The 15,849-nt window shown below is 43.0% G+C and overlaps 1 protein-coding gene across 1 annotated transcript in view; it reads right to left on the bottom strand.

The window, feature by feature from the left end:
* The window catches only part of LOC129109289 (dolichyl-diphosphooligosaccharide--protein glycosyltransferase subunit STT3B-like), a 49,258-nt gene extending 33,755 nt beyond the window's left edge, over positions 1-15,503 (bottom strand). Inside the window, exon 1 of the mRNA XM_054621319.1 lies at positions 14,748-15,503. Within this exon, the coding sequence (XP_054477294.1) occupies positions 14,748-15,034 (287 nt within the window). The 5' untranslated portion in view covers positions 15,035-15,503. The remainder of the gene's footprint in view (positions 1-14,747) is intronic.
* Between the last annotated feature and the right edge of the window lie 346 nt (positions 15,504-15,849).

The following is a 15,849-nucleotide window of genomic DNA, read 5'->3' as shown; positions in this document are numbered from 1 at the left end:
AATGACTCGTTTATTTTCTTAAATGCCTCGACTCCTCCTCTTGCATCCCTCCCCGTGGGCGGGACTAAGGCACAAGGAGAGAAGGCAAGGAAAGAAATCAATAATTTACAAACTGGGAGATGGACACACCTGTACATCACATCAGCTAAATAAAAGAGTAATACCAGTGGAGGACGGCAAAAACAACATTTTCAATGGCTTGTCAAGTCACCCTCTAAGGTTTACTCTGAGGCAACATGGTCGTAAAAGCCCTTCTCTGAAATGATTTCTCAAGTTATGTAACACTAAACAGAGTTTTGATACTAAATGTCAGTAAGGTATTCAAATTGCAAATGTTACTTTGTAAACTAGACCATACTGGCCATCCCAAAAATTGTATACATGATTGTATACAGATTGTGTTTGTCAAATGTTCTGCTCTGGCAGCAGACAGGCTTTGAGCCTTTGATATTTTCCAGTGATGAGTCCATTTGCTTTCACATCACCGCACCCTCGGCCCCGAGGACTGCTGTTCTGTGACTACTGTGTCCTCTGCAATACCAGCAGAAAATCATGAGCAGGTCTGTGTGCGTGTGCGCTGTGGTCTATTAAATGCAAAACATGAAACCTGGGTCTGCTTGTTCGGCGTATTACTGATGTGACTATCAATGATACGCTTTCTCTTTGACCATTAGCATCTTGCAGCATGAGCTGGTCGCTCATCCTCTCTCTTATCTCTGGAGAGCTACAGCGGTGGGAATGGTTGCTGCCGTATGTGTCCTCATACTAAAAGGAACTAATGGAGTCATCAGAGAGCAAAGCAAAGCATAACCGTTCCCAATATGGAACATGTAGGTCGATGTGGCCGCACTGGGTCTAAAAAGTGGGGGAAAAAACTATGCAAATACATTAGGCGCGAAGTAGAGCATTTGCAGTTTGTCATTGTGAGGCCTGGAGCTTTGTTTCTTAAATTAGAGGTCATGGGTTCCATCTTTGGTGGGAGGCTGCCCGCATGATAAAGGAGGCAATATGTTTTTGAGTCTGGCTTCTGGGGCGGGCCTGTCCTATTTGTCATTTGGCTCTCGGGCTGAAAGAAGAACTTGCAGCCGGCTCTCAAGGAAAGCTTCGCCATCAAACCGGGTCTCGATGAGACGCTTTCCATACGGGTTTGATAACTGCTAAACTGCTCGTTGACTGGGGTGGACAAAGAGAGGAAATCTGCAGACTACCAAAGAGATGACAAGAATGCGCACACCTAGCATACAACACCAGTGGCATCAACAATCGTGGCTTGTGTACGTGTGGTGCGGAGAGGACACCGTTCAAACAAGAAAAATTGCGAGCACTTCATTGAAAGAAGAGCAAAGAACCACTTTTTCTCGATCGTTAAAATGCGTTCTCTCTTCGGTAAGCGTTTGATTGATAGATGGTTCATCCAATCAGCTGCCAGGTATTTTTGACAACACAAGTTACACTTACTAGTTTTAGGATCTGTTTTGGCCTAGCTAGTGTTTTGCCTTTTCTCTTTTATTGATGCTAATCATGTAGAACACTTGGATTCCTCTACAGCATCAAGGCAACAGGGAAAGGGCCAAAAGTACTACTCCACAGCTCGTTTGGTCGTTATTACCAAACCTCGCGTCAGTCAGACTAGCCACAAGTCGGTTTATACAGAAGTTAGCCTCTTAAAACCAATAACATAAAAAATGGCCGCCGCTCTGACCTTCCTGCCACGATGATTTGAATGTGAACATCCATTCTACTCCTATGCTGCTTCTATTGTTCAAACCTATTTTTGTTTAAATTGTCTTGTGCAATTTTAACAGACACTTATGAGGCAATGAGAAATCAATATGATTCATGGCCAGAGCATAACTGAAATATACTGTGATATGATAGTACAGTTCACTTCTGAGTGCGACTGCATGCCATAAATGTACACTTTTCCCACTGAAAAGCCCTTGTGGAAATACTTTGTAACACTGCTTTAGGTGAATTTGCTGCAGTATTTCCTTTCTAAGTGGAATGCTTCCAGTGGACACAGACAGGCTAACTGACCTGAGATATTACAGGTCTACTGTAGTCTACCAGGCTACCAGCCAGGATTCAGCTGCATCCAATCAGCAAAACGGATCACATTGTTATTGTGACCCCTCTAATCCCTTTATCGGAGGAATACAGCAGCCACTGCTATCTCCTTCTCTAACATCCCCATAGGTTCACTTTGCCATCCATGTCACTGCCAGGCTAACATGTAAGCGCTTCACTCTGCTGTGAGCCAAGCCACATGACAGGAAACACAAGACAAAACGAGAGAAATACACAGGCCATGAGACAGAGAAATGAGATGGAGGAGAAAGAGCAACAACCAGAGAGAGAGAGAGAGAGAGAGAGAGAGAGAGAGAGAGAGAGAGAGAGAGAGAGAGAGAGAGAGAGAGAGAGAGAAGGGACTGCCTGGGTTACATCAAAGAGGAATACTGTGCATGAGAGACTCTCCTGGCTAATCCAACTGGCAACGAGCAGCAAGCTAATGGCTGGAAAAGGTAACGCGACACAGGGAAGGCCAGGGAGGGATACAGAAGATAGGGGGATGAAGAGAGGGAGGGAAGAATATAGGAAGGAGGAGAAATGAGTGACGCCCAAAAACAGTATACAAGAAGTGGACGTAGTCGGCGTGACGTCGGTCATAGGTTTGTGGACAGATGTTTTGAAGCACCAAATTCTGGCATTTTGGCCGTCATCATCTTGGTTTTTTGCAAACCAAAGTGACACAAGTTACGAGCAAAGGCTGACATTTCTAGGCAACCAAAATATTACAATTACTCATGAACTTAAATCACACAGCGAAAGGGTTAAAGTTCTAAGACGGACCGGACTGGTCAACGCTGTGGCAGCGACCTATAGATATATCTATATCTATATCTATATATATATATATATATATAATTTTTTGCAACCAGAGGAGTCGCCCCCATTAGAAAGAATAAAGGTTGAAGACACTTCAGCATTGGATTCCTTTTCTCAGACTAGGAGGTTGCTGCCTCGTGAAGCCTCGCAAGGAGTTAAGTAGAGAGGCTAAGTGATATTTGTGAACTAAAAATCCTCCCATGTCATTACCGTCTTGTGCAGCGAATTGTAAAGTGAGGTAACACAAGTCAAACAAGCTCCTTTGTCTTTTTTTGTCAGTTATCAAACTGGGACGAAGAATGTGCAATCCTGATGAATATTTATCAGTGACAGCCGCAGGGACTCTGTTGTCGTATTCAAGCATTAATCAGCTGTGAAAAGAAGGCAAGGCCATTATGATAATTTCTCGCTTTGTTTGTATATTTAATCAGTGTAACAACATTTCTTTGATGGGAGGTTTGCTGTGTAGTTGATTCTTTTAATTGTCCGTCCATGCGGATCTTAGGAGTGGAACAGTGGGGGGTAATATGAAGGAAGCACAGCAGAGGGCAGGGAAGGGAAATCATCAGTATTTTTCTACAGCAGCACTGACTGCAGCTTTCTCTGCCTTGCTTTTCTCTTATGTTTCAAGTTGACTTAAACCACCTTGTTGCTCTCTTTGTCATGGATATTTAATTATCAATCTGGAAAGTCCCATTTGGCCCACGATGTGAGAATTGTCTGTTGTGACCACCGCAATATACACAGTGCTCATTAAACACTTACTACCATGGAATCATGTAAGATGATGTAAAGTTACCATACAAGCTGGGAATTTCCCAACCCACAGAACAAAAGCCCCAGTTTAAATGCCAAAACAACTTTGTAACTTCCAATCATAACATAGACTGTCCCATGGTACTGTCTTTTTGGAAGGTGGTGCTGAAAAAGCTTGACATTTGGCTCAAACAACCTCTACCAGAACCCTCACAACTAAGTCTGTTAGGCCCATAGGCCTTACCAACGCAGAGTTTGGAGTGACAGTAACAAGTTTTGGCCAGGCTGCACTTCCACTACTTAATACTTAGAATCAACAACACTCATTTGATCCCTAATAGATAGCACATGGAACGAAATGGTCACAGGTGACATTTTCCAAAGTCATGGGACAATCTGTGAGCGCTGCATATTTTCTTTAAACTGGTGCGGTCATAAGTATTCTGAGCTAAATAAGATACGCAGTCTGATTTCCTGCCTGCCTGTGAAGAGCTGGAAGTGAGCTTGTCAGATTCTCTTCACTGACTGAACAAGAAGGCTAAGTGTCACATGGGGCAGATTTGGGTACTGGAAACAGGCAAACGTGCCTTCAGGGAAAGAGGACAGGGAAAAGAGGGACAAAAGAATACCGATGTGTATAAAAAATATATATATTGTGAAAAATTGCATTTAAAAAAAAAATCACCTAAAAATATTACTTTTAACAACAGAGAATAGTAGTCAAGCAATGCGTCAAAGGAACAAACACACGCAGCCTGACAAAAAGCGAGCCATAATAGAATTTAAAAAAAAGATTTTTGTTGCACAGGCCTTGTAGGGCAGCTTTTTCCTCCAATGGCATTAAGCACTCATGGGCAAAAAGGGATTTCATTTTACTATTTCAATACCGATTGTTGCTTCCGAATAGAATACTACTTGAAGTCAAATAACCTTGGACTAGTGTCTGTTTTGGGGTAATCCTGCATATTAAATACTGTGCAAATCAAATAAAAGAAATCAGGCAAATTCTATATTTCCATGAAACAATACTTATTGTTGATTTCCAGCATTGCCTGAATAAGTCGACTACACACAGAAAACTGCAAATAAATGTGCATCATCTAACAACATACACTCCCCAAAACTGCCCCTCCTAGACCTGTAACGATAACGTTACCAATTTACCGTGCCATATATGGACATGACTTCTATCATTTTTACTCTATCAACTTGTTGTAGAATATATGAACATCGATATTGCTCATTGTGTTAACATGTGTTTGTTTATATAAAAATGTTAGCAACATTTTAGCCAACATGATGCCAGAATAAACAGCAAGGTTTCCCTGCTATTATAAGAATTGGACATTGCACATTTTTGTTAACAGTATTTTTTGGGGGGTGTTTTTCTTTTCTTTTATTAATTTATTTATTATTTACAATATCTTAAAAAAAATTTTTTTTTTTAAATAAAATAAAAATCACATTCCAATTCCATTGTACATTACTCTTAAGAATGACAAATTCATTGCTCTTTTAAAAAGGATGAACATGTATTAATACATTATTAAATTATCTTAATATCAGTAGTATAACATTTTCTGAAATATAATTTGGCACAATTATTTAGGGGACTATATAATGTCCAACAAAAGTCTTCATCATGACAGGCCTACTGCACACCGACAAAACTAGGACGGCTGTTGAAAATATCACGACTGTCATCAATACATGAACATATTATTGTCCCGATAGTGATACGAGTGCATGCAAATGTAAGAAATGAAAGATAACAATGTAATTCACTGCACATCTGAGGGCTGTAGACAGTTTCTTTTAAACACTTGAAAGAAAATCGGTAAATAATCGGTTGGGGAGTAAAAAATGTAGACATCACAAGATACAAAATCTACAGTCGATTAAAACCTCTCAAAGAAAATTGGAAATAAAAAAGAAAAAGCAGTGTAGTAGAAGTAGGGAAGGACAGAGGATGTCGCATGTGCACAGATTGTAAAGCCCTCTGAGGCAAATTTGTAATTCTGGGCTATACAAAATAAACTGAATTGAAGTACTGTGGGCTGAAGTAAAAAAAACAGCATATGGCATCATGCATTCTAAATGTTTGCATAAATAGAGAATGTGCAAGGAAAGCAGTGCATCTAGTCAGTGTCTCTATAATGTGATTAGAAAAGACCGCATAAACTAGAGTGTTAGCAGCATGGTGGCACGCTGCCAGGTGTAGCAGTTCAAAGCGTGGTGGGAATCAAAGCAGAGAAATGCTTTTGCTCAAAAAGAAGAACTCGTTAAGAGTGGCTATTCACTAATTTTCAAGCTTCATATTCAAATCATCTCAAGTATTGGCAAGAGCTGATAGAAACCCAACCCCAGAGAAAGCATCTTCCCCCTGTCATGCCAAATAGAGCTTTGTTAGAAAGAAACGGAATCCCACACCTCTAGGTGCATTTACTCCATAATGAAAAAGGAAAACAGCTTGTTAACATCAAAACAGCCTCACCCACAAAACAGTAGTACAAGTGCTGAGACATTCAAACGTTCACTAAGGGCCCCTATTCGGCATGCTAGAAGAGGATGCTGAAATCGTTTGTAGTTAGTCCAAACTGGTGGTCTTAAATCTCACTGTGAGACTTGTCCACTGACTTTGATTTTAGAGCTTTGGTGACCAAAGACAGCCGCCACCACAAAACCTGACAGCGTCTGAGAGGGAAATTTAGGACATCATTTACACAGTGATCTTCAGCCATATCTGTGACTTCAAGAATTTCAGGATTTTCCTGTTCCGTTTCGGCGTTACAAAGTGCAGCTGCAGGCTACAGCTAGGCTACGCCGTATTGTCTTTGAAATGCCGTTCTTTATATTTTCTTTGGGCGCGCGCAAGTTGGCGGAGAGAAAAAAAATATATGCTGCTTTAGACTTCGAAGGTCGAAATATAAATTTTGATCGATTTTATGATTTAGAATTTGAAATCTGGACACCCCTGGTCCACAGTATGAGGGCCGTGCTCAAAATATGTAGACGCCTTCACTTCCCATAATCCAACGCAAAAGCTTCTTTCATTACACCCTCCTACATTTTGTAACGCTGATAACTCCAAACTTTTAAAAAGGGAAACTGAAAAAGTTGAGTGTTGGATTCCAACCTTGGGACCTCTCTCTCTCGCTCTCTCTCTCTAATAAAGCCAAAAATGTAGAATATGTATGACACAACTGTACACACAAGGCCACTACTTTGTTTGAGCTGAAAATTGTTCCTTGCTCTACTTTACAAGGTCAGGCCTCCACTCAGAGTGTTTCACGGAGAAGCAGCTACTGCCGTAGTCTCTTTGATGCCAGCGTGGTCGGGCCGAAACACCTCCTCGCCCTGAGCCAATTCCCAGAGAGCCAATTAGCCGCTGACAAGTGGAAAACAGCAGAGCAGGAGGAGTACGGAGCTCAAAGAGGTGAGAGTGCCGGGGTGAATGGTAAACAAGTTCACTGGCATTCAGAGGTGTGTGTCACAGAGCTGGAGGTCAACCGATGAATTTAACTGCGTTAAAGTGTAGAGAGGGTATCCTTAGGGAGCATGTTAGACAAAATTATTTCCAGTCTTACCGGTCCTTCCTCAACACTGTACGAGCCTCTTTGTCCTGGAGCCGAATCATTGTGTTATTTCAATAAAGAATCTTGGCCTGGGACCACGCTGACAACTTCAGTCAAACAACGAAAAATCAGTCAAAGCAAACAGATTCACAAATAATGGGTGACCAATTATTTTCACCGTTTATGAATCTCACTACGATTGCATTCTTTTCCAGCATTATTTCAGAGATTGACCATCAAGAAACAAAGAGTGGAGTGGAGGAGTATTATGTGAAACGAACGTCCAGGAATTAAACAAGGGCTGTTCTGGTTACATGACGTGTGTCAAGAAACTATTTCGATAACCATTCAATCTTCTAAAAGGCATTTATTGAGACAAAATGTCAAACATGTAATGGTTGTAGCCGGGACATGCTGCTTTTCTCTGTTTACTAGCATTGGGTTAGGGACTGTTGGGCAGACAAGACAAGTCACCCGAATACATCGCCTAAAACCTAGTTTATACCAGCATGGATGTAGAAGGGGACTGTTCATTAGTAAATCATGGTCCATTTAGAGTCAATAAGACCATAAAGCTGAATATGCTATAAGGCGGGGCTACTGTGATTGACAGGTCACTGCTGCTACCAGAGCTGTATACGGTGTCTCTACGCCACTCTTCCGCATTCCAAATATGGTAACTTCCATTCATTGGATGCGAAAAAAAAACGACAAGACATTATCAGCAGATGTCCAAAAAGAACGCGAGGGTTCACTGCATGGCTTTTTTTTTTTCATCATCAGTCTGTCAGTAGTGTTCTTCAACAATACAGTTATTTTGTGATCAGAAATCTAGCTTCGGGGTGTAAGATCCTCCAAAGAAGCGCCTCTGCAGATCACAGAACTACTTTCAGATGCATGTGTGTGCGCACACGTGCGCACACACATGCGAAAAGAAGAAGTAGCCATGGTGGCGGTTGCAGATCAAAACGGCAGTGGTGGAGAAGGAACTAACAACAGCGTGTGGTAAAGCAGAGCTCACATCTCCCGCAGCAGCTCCAAAGTGCAAAAGGTGTTCACACTCGCACAGATACACAACCTGATCAACTGTGATAACGGCGTCTACTTCCCTCTGACTGCTATCTTACAGTTAAACCTGTGGAGATAGAGATATTAATTTCATTTATTAATGTCACTCTACTGTACTTCCAAATGAATGGCATTTTGTGGCTCAGTGCCATGGAGGCTGAATGTGACCCAGGTGGACATTAAGAGAGGCACTTTCTGTCACCTTCCCCTTCATAAACTCAAATTTACATGAGTAAAACAGTGTGTTGAAGTCGTTCGGGTTATTTCACGCTACCCATCTGAATGAAAGCTTAGAATGACTCATCCCCATTCTGGATGTTGCGTAATGAAAAACTAGAATCTGTGTTATGTAAGCTGAATAAAGGGGATCTTCCACATGTACGCGGTGGGAAAGGATCTCCTGGGGAAAAACAAATTACTGTGAAGGAATTGGGCTTCAACGCTCAGAAATATAATGAATAACTCTTTTCTAATGTGTCATTATTAACACCTGGAAAACATGTCCATGCAATCCAAGGTGCTGTGACACAGCAGCCGATTAGGGACACCGTGGAGGATGTTTTATTGTGAAAAGGGGAGGCGGTGATGTTGAAAGTAATGGCCACCTGCCATCATCTGCTTGATTGGAGTTTATAGGTACAAATGTGACTCCAGTTATTTCCTTCTTCCAAAAACAGTGGATAAGAACAGAGGGAATAAATGCCAAAAATTGTGTTTTCATTTAAACAAATTATGGCTGCATAGTTTTGGACAAATTAATCAGAGCACACAAGTCCAACTTGCCTCAAAAGTTCAGGAAAAGGGAAACCCATGTCTTGCCATTTAATCCAACAGAACAACCCCTTCCATCTCAATGTACAGATTTAACTGACAAAACACTTGAAATTTTATAAAAAAAAGGGGCAGATCATCTCAAACTAGTTTTTTTTAACCAAGAAGCATATGTCCAGCACACATCCAAAAGTTCTTTGTCCTTCTGCAATAAGACAGCCTTCACTGCAGTTAACAGCAGACAGAAATTTGGTGTCGCAAGCACAGCACAGGATATGCTTCCAGTAGTGCAGTGAGTAGGAGGTGAAGAAGAACAGCGTTGATCGAGACAGATGCGACAAACTGCATTTTTAATCTGAATGCAACCTGTGTGTGTTTCTTTTACCCGAGTAGAGAGACATTCTCTGAGGGTTTTTTTAAACAATAAGGAGTCATAACCAAATACTACCTTTGTCGGAACAAATTTTGGTCCTTTTTTGTTGACACTGTCAGAGAACTGTTTGACTCAACTTAACGGTACATAAAAGAAAAACGTTTGCAGTGGCAAATTCAAGGTTGCTCACATCTGAAGGCAAGTTAGATTTAACACTTTTTTTATTGCCACTTGAAATTTAGGACCAATTTTACAATAGCAAAAACTGATGAAAAAAACACATCAGTAATTGTGCCGGGGTGATTCACTTCCTGCACAAAATAAGACGTGCCTCATTTACATTGCCATGCCGGGAAATCTTGCATGAGTAGCCAATTGATATTATCAGTTTGTGCTTCCCCATGACGTCACTAGCTAGCAGAAAGTAGATCTGCTACGAGCATCCCGCCCGCTATCAAAATGAGTGGCGTAGGCCAAGCTATCTTGATCTTTGACACGGAAATGCTAGAGGCATTCTATAAATTATTTTAAAAATAGATTTTAAATTGCAACGTGAGGAAAAAAAAGATTCATGAAATCCTAATTGTCTTCCCAAAATTAGTTTAAGACATTTTAAGGCTTTATTTCTAAATTAATGAATTCAATAACTTATAAGACTTTAAAGATCCGCGGGAACGCAGTATATTGAAGTTGGAAAACTATTAGAAACACTTTTCTTCAATCCAAACTAACACAATACCACTCCTTTCTGTTGCAAAATGAGTTGAGCAAAGTAAACCGACATTAAATTACTGCATTTGCACAGAATAACCGGCAATAACAAGTTATATCATAACTTGTTATTTCTATGAATACCTAGTATCTTCCATATATAATGTTAAAGGCTGACAGCAGGAATTACTGGCAGTAGTAGCAGTGGTGACGGTAATGAGTTCTGCTGTGTGTTAGGCGTCGTATTACTGCAGTAATGCAGCAACAGGCCCAGTCCTGGTGTTAAAAACGCAACATTTGAAGCTTTATATAGACAGATGTATGCCTGTTCAATACGACTGAAGAAAATCATCTCCATCATAGCACACAATTGTAAAAATGGCATCAGTCTGCCAGTAAATAAACTCTCTACACTGAGTTTTAAGTCCAAGCTGCACAAGGTCGCAGCCACCCGGTGGGTCTGTGAGTTTCTATCTGACCCCTTCATCTAAGCGCCTGTCACCGGCGGCCAGTGGGTGACGGAACATTTGCCCCCCTCTGCCCGGTGAAAAGCACCCGTGTTTGGCAGAGTCGCTGCCACCGCCAACGCGAGGATCGGGTTTCAGGTGGTCTGTCAACAGAGTCGGCCCCGGGCACAAACTGTTACGACCCCTGCGACCCGAGCACAGCGAGCCGCCGAAGGCGCCCTAAGGGGGAGGCAGCGGGAGCGTACTTGCTCCTGCGAATCGCCGGCCTGGCATTGCACTGCTGACCTTGATCCATTTTTTTTTTTTTTTTTTTTTTTTTTAATGTCACCTACAGCTGAGAATTAAAAAAAAAAAAAAAAAATAAGGACTCTGACTCACTCTCTGTAACGTTTGACCCCAGCAGCAGTGATAGGATTGAGATGATTAAGCAGAAACTAGTGAGAAAAAAAATCGGATGTGAGGAGGCAGTCAGTGCAAATGAAGCCAGCGGGGCTAAATGTAGGATCTACTTTCCTATTCTGTTTCAAGCAGGCACTTTTCATTTCTCCTCCCTCCCCTTCATTTTAGAAATCTTTAAAAAAGGCAGCTTTTTCCTCTCAAGAAAATACAGAGGAACGACTTGATCTTCTCAGACTCGTGTACGGCGGCAACGCAGCTCCGGGTCTATTACGGAAGACAAAAACCTCTTGCTCCCGTTTTCAGAGTGCCTTGTAATGTGGCACGGCTGATGATAACCTCCATTCCCCCAGCCCGGTGCACACACCATCATCTCCATCCTCAATAAACAACGAGGCCATTTCCTGTTATCTTCCATTTGTGCAAGTGAGAACAAAGAGAACAGTATCCTTATATTAGACAGGAACCGTCACCCTGCCTGCTTTCACAAGGTCCTTCTCAGTTCACTCTGCTGCCATCAAACATTGACTTTAGTTTTACGGAGAATCAATCACTAAGCCAACAAGTGATATTAGAATGTCTGGGTATAGTAATGTTTCAATACTATTGTTTTCGCTAAGGTTTGGGTGCTGGGCCTGTCACAATCACAAATTTTGTCATTTTAAGACCGTTCTTTGCCATTGATATAATGATAGTATAGAAATGAACTTTTAGTTCTTAAAAGGAATTTTTAGACATTATACAATAAATTAAATGGACTCTGGCTCAGTTGACAAATATGTACATTGTCTGCCCAATGTCCAAGTTTTATGATGGCAGGGAAAACCCTGCTGTTTATTATGGCATATTCATTTTAATATGATATAAAACAGGGGAAAAGCAAGAAATCTCCACATTTGAGAGGCTAAAAACAGCATTCCCTGCCATTTTCCCTGAAGATTTACTTTTATGATTATCAAAATGGCTAGTGATTGTTTTTCAGTCGATCGACTAATCGATTAGTTCAGCTCTATCTGATACATAGGCCTAATAATAACACCGGCAGCCTCTTTATTTTTGCACACCATATTTATAGATATCACGCCTTTTGTTTTACTCACAAATGATCTTTGGCAGAGCACAAACACTGGCACGCTAACCAGAAAACAGCTTCATTTTGTTTCATTTTGGTGAATAACCCTCGGCATTCACAATAATTAGTTACAGCTGATTTCATCTTTCGCCTGTAGCATTTGTCATTTAAAACGCCAAAGCCGTCGGTCATCAAGAAATAAGCCTCAACACAGGCCGCCATGTAAGAACGTTGAAGAAAATATCATCTAAAACTGGAAAAATGTCCATTTAAAATCAGGAATTACCTGCTCAAAAGAATGAGTGAACAAGTAAAAAATCTGACCAGACATTCAATGCTAGCCAGAGAGTTTTCAATATTCAGATTAAAGACACATTTTGGTCAGTAACAGACATGTGACCTTAATATCAACCCGATAACGATAACGATGACAATGCTAATGACTGGTTTGGCTTTAATTGGATTGCCCCACCATACGAATGCCATCACGGTTTCATGTCTACTCTAATATGTCATTCTTCATTAAAAGTTCTGGCCAACAAGTGACACTAATTGCATATAAATTCCCTTTCCAACCATTATCCATGAAGCTGGAGTTTTGATTAGGGGATGACAGGTGGATCAGATGCCGTCTCCCCGCCAGACCTCGCACTGAGGGAGGTCCAGCTCACTAGCAAATGCATCAGACAGAGACATCAGCACTAATGAAGCTCTGATCTTTTTATCTATTCTTTACTATCTGAAGCCGTTCTGTTCATGATTCACACAGGCCGAGCTCAAAGCATAACTACCTCTTGGGCCGCCTGCCTGCCTGATACCAGTCACATCTAATGGCTCCGATCTATCGCTTCTGAAGGAAAAGGACTATTAACCAGCCACATCAGAGAGAGGAAGAAGGCTAGAAAGAGAAGTAACAGGGTAGCGGAGGGGTTGACACAACTGTGAGTTCCCTTGCAATCCTCTGCTAAAAGATAAGAATGACAGCAACATGGCGAGTACACGAGGGACCTGTCATCAAACAGCGGTCTGGAAATGGCTGTAAACTTCGCTCCTTTTATCCTCCTGAATGCTTGACAACAACCTCAAGATGTCTTTGGTGTGACAAGAGCAGGTTCAAACTCCAGTCTGTTTTACATTTATAACAGTTGGGCAAAGATAAACTACTTCCCCTACACACACACACACACACACACACACACACAGAGCAGAGGTTTCCTCTTCCACAGATGTGTCAAGGCAGCCGAAAAAAGTTGTAACGCAAGTCATAAATGTACAACTAATATCACCTGACCTTTCACATATTGCATCACCAGATTTCCCGCCACACACACACACACACGCACGCGTCTCCTATGCCAGTGTGATAGCAAAGGGAGAAACGATAGAACAATGAAAGCGGCTTATGAATAAATTTCACTCCTTGCCATGCAACGTTAGGCTCTCAGACAGCTACACGCGGGGAAAAAGTGCAGGACTCTCGAACCAGCCAAAGCATTCAAGCCGTCCCTCTTTTATTCAGGAGACAAGACCCCGACGCTGGCAGTTTAATCCACACTGCTTGGTCTCAGAATAATCATTAAAATGCTTGCAGTGATGCAATGCAGGCTTGGGCCAAGGCAACAGTCCCTCGGAGTACACATTTATATATATATAAAAAAAAAGGACAATATCTGCCAGAAGTCACGCTGGTGGAGATTTTGAAATCAAAACACAAGCTAGAGTAGGCAGTGCAATTAAGAGTGTCAGCTCTGGCTTGTTTCAACTGAGGTGAGCTTTCATATGCATGATGTGCATGAGCATGTCTTGCGTCTTTGAAGGGGAAATACAAACGTGAATGACTGCAAAATCTGACTTTTTGGGTGAGGGCCTCCTTCCGCCTTATCTTGCAGCAAATTCTGCTAACCTCACTGCGAGCTTCTGCCCAGGCTGCACGAACATCTGAAGCCTTTTACACACTTGAATTAAAAGCAGCTGCAAAAGTGATGCAAACTTCCAAGGCCATACTGAATCTTAACACTGAGATATTGTCGGGCAGAATAAGGAGGCACAAACCCTGTGGCTTTATCCACTTCAGAATGGAGGATTCTGTGCAAATGTCACTACCAAACCCCCTGTTTAAAAAGGAACAATGAGCAAGAATAGGGTGCAATATTATCACAGTTTGGCCAACGAGGTCGTAGATTGTATTATGACCCTGTAATCAGTGCCAGTGTGTCGATGCAAGGCGACGCACCGAGAGCAGAGGTGATCTGCGGGTAAACAAAGGAGGGGGAGAAGCCTGCGTTTAGAGGGACTTCGCTCGCGGCTGCCTCTTCGTTCCGGGTTCAAGCCGCGTCAGAATAAAGCTGTCACCATTGTCCTCGTTCATTCTGCGGTGACCCCCACCCCCAACCCCCCTCCGTTGTTCTCAACTGGCTGTTACAACGATGCACTTTATGATAAACGACACTAGCACACTGGGCAGATACAAGACACGGGTGTCCCCGTTTGAAGTTTGAACAACAATCTTTTTGTTAATTTAGGCACGTGACAAACCGTTCATTTGACATGTTTGGAAAGAAAACCTCCCGGCAACGCAACCGAGGCTAACTGTGCAGCTGTAGCAGCGTATCTTAAACGAACAAGCTAGGTGTGCGTGTGTGTGTGTGTGTGTGTGGGAAGACTGAACTCACCAGGGGTCAAACTCGTGGATGATGCTCTCGAAGCGAATGACAGCGAAGAGCCGGGAGCTGAAACCGGCCAGCCAGGCCAGGAACAGGATGGTGAAAGACAGTAAGGACTGCCACCCGGCCGGCTGCGACAGGCCGCCGGACAGACCTCCTCCGCCTTCTTGCCCGGCGTTGCTGCCTCTCTCCGCCACCACCGCCGTGCTGCTGCGTCCATTCCCCGAGTACGACGACGCTCCGGAGTTCAGCGAGGATTTGTGTTTGTTTTCGGGGACCGGGTGATGCTCCGCCATATTCTACGTCAGTCCCGTCGTGGCGGGCGAGCGAAACGAGCTATCTGGTATCAGACAGGAAAGAAACCCCCCCCACCTTTTTTCCCTTTTTTCGGTGCCACGCTCCTCTACCGAAACCCCTTGCACCACCTTCCCTTCTTGCCCCCGTACCCCCCTCCCCCCTATAAACACCGGCTGCAATTGCAAACTTTCTAACCTTGTATGCCACCGGACGCAAAACCAGCTAAAATAATCCCGCGGAGTCACATAGCAGCGCAGTTTTGCAGCGTACTAGAAGTGTCACATGCGGCTCGGGCAGTTCCTCCTTCCTTCCTTCCTTGGGAGCTGGATGAAGGGGCGGGAACTGCGCGCGGAGCAGGAAGAGCCGTCAGCCTCTCACAGCGAGACAGGTACGGCCAAGGGGGTCGGGGGCTCAGCTCCGTTAAGAGCCCAATCGCGCGGTAGAGCGCGCTTGACAGACAGCCAGGAGGACCAATGACAAATAAGACGTCTGACACGCCGAAGACGCTCTGAAGTGAAGACGTCGGGTGACGGACAGCGGGAAGAGCGTATGACACGCGAACAGCGCAGGGGCGCCGGAGTCGCACGAGCCAATGAAATAAATGAATTTTCACTCAAACTATATTGACAGAGCATGAGATGGTATGACAGGGCTCAGAAGCGGGGCTGTAGGCCAACTGTAGGCCCTGACTGAAGCCGGTAGTTACTTATCAACACCGGAAGTAAGGAGCTGTAATTCCCTAATGGAGATACAGCAGCATAGATATCAACAAAATGCCATTTGTTGAAAACTTTCAACGAGCTCCTGCTGCTGT

The sequence above is a fragment of the Anoplopoma fimbria genome, chromosome 20 (genome assembly GCF_027596085.1).
Source record: "Anoplopoma fimbria isolate UVic2021 breed Golden Eagle Sablefish chromosome 20, Afim_UVic_2022, whole genome shotgun sequence".
Classification (NCBI taxonomy): Eukaryota; Metazoa; Chordata; class Actinopteri; order Perciformes; family Anoplopomatidae; genus Anoplopoma; species Anoplopoma fimbria.
This window is presented reverse-complemented; position numbering and strand designations above follow the sequence as displayed.